The sequence below is a fragment of the Pyrgilauda ruficollis genome, unplaced genomic scaffold, assembly GCF_017590135.1.
Source record: "Pyrgilauda ruficollis isolate IOZ18807 unplaced genomic scaffold, ASM1759013v1 scaffold2521, whole genome shotgun sequence".
Classification (NCBI taxonomy): domain Eukaryota; kingdom Metazoa; phylum Chordata; class Aves; order Passeriformes; family Passeridae; genus Pyrgilauda; species Pyrgilauda ruficollis.
In genome coordinates, this window is record NW_024523847.1 from 1799 (window position 1) to 2590 (window position 792).

Consider the following 792-nt stretch of genomic DNA (forward strand, 5'->3'; position numbering starts at 1 on the left):
AGGGGGACAGGGACAGGGGGGACAGGGTGACAGGGACGGGGGGACACGGGGACAGAGGGGACACAGGGACAGGGGGACGAAAGACAGAGGGACAGGGGAGCAAGGGGGGACACACAAGGACCGGGGGGACACAGAGGGATGTGGGGACATGGGGACAGCAGGACAGACGAACAGGAGAGGACACAGGGACAGGAAGGAGGGGACAGGGGGACACAGGGACAGACAGAAGGACACAGGCACACACAGGTTCACAGGGATGGACACAGGTTCAGGCACAGGGGGGACACAAGGACAGGTGGAGGGGACAGGAGGGGACACAGGGGACACGGGGGGATGGGGGGACACAGGGACAGGAGGGGACAGGCAGAGTTGGACGAGGAAGACACACACAGAGAAGGAGGGGGGTGAGGATGATGAGGGTGAAGCAGAGGAAGGGCAGGGCCTGTCCCCTCCTGTCCCCTGGTGTCCCCCACTCACTGAAGGTGGGCTCCAGGCGGATGCACTCCTCACAGTCCTGTGGGGGGACAAAGGGGGGGTCAGGGGGGTCCCAGAACCCCCCAGTGCCCCTGTCCCCTGCCCACAACCCCCCCCAGCCCCTCTGTGCCCCCAAAGGAGCCCCCCAGTGTCCCTTGTCCCCAAACCCAGCCCCCCAGTGCCCTCTGTGCCCCCAAAGCACCCCAGGACTCTCAAACCAACCCTAAGTCCTTCCCCAAACTGGTCCCCAACCCTCAAACCAGCCCAGGACCCTCAAACTTAATCCCAAATCAGCCCCCAGACCCCCAAACCAACCTT

General features: G+C 64.4%; 1 protein-coding gene across 1 annotated transcript in view; it reads right to left on the minus strand.

Moving 5' to 3' along the window:
* The window catches only part of STIP1 (stress induced phosphoprotein 1), a gene marked incomplete at its 5' end in the record, with an annotated part of 2320 nt that extends 1661 nt beyond the window's left edge, over positions 1-659 (minus strand). Inside the window, one exon of the mRNA XM_041471037.1 lies at positions 478-659. Within this exon, the coding sequence (XP_041326971.1) occupies positions 478-659 (182 nt within the window). The remainder of the gene's footprint in view (positions 1-477) is intronic.
* Between the last annotated feature and the right edge of the window lie 133 nt (positions 660-792).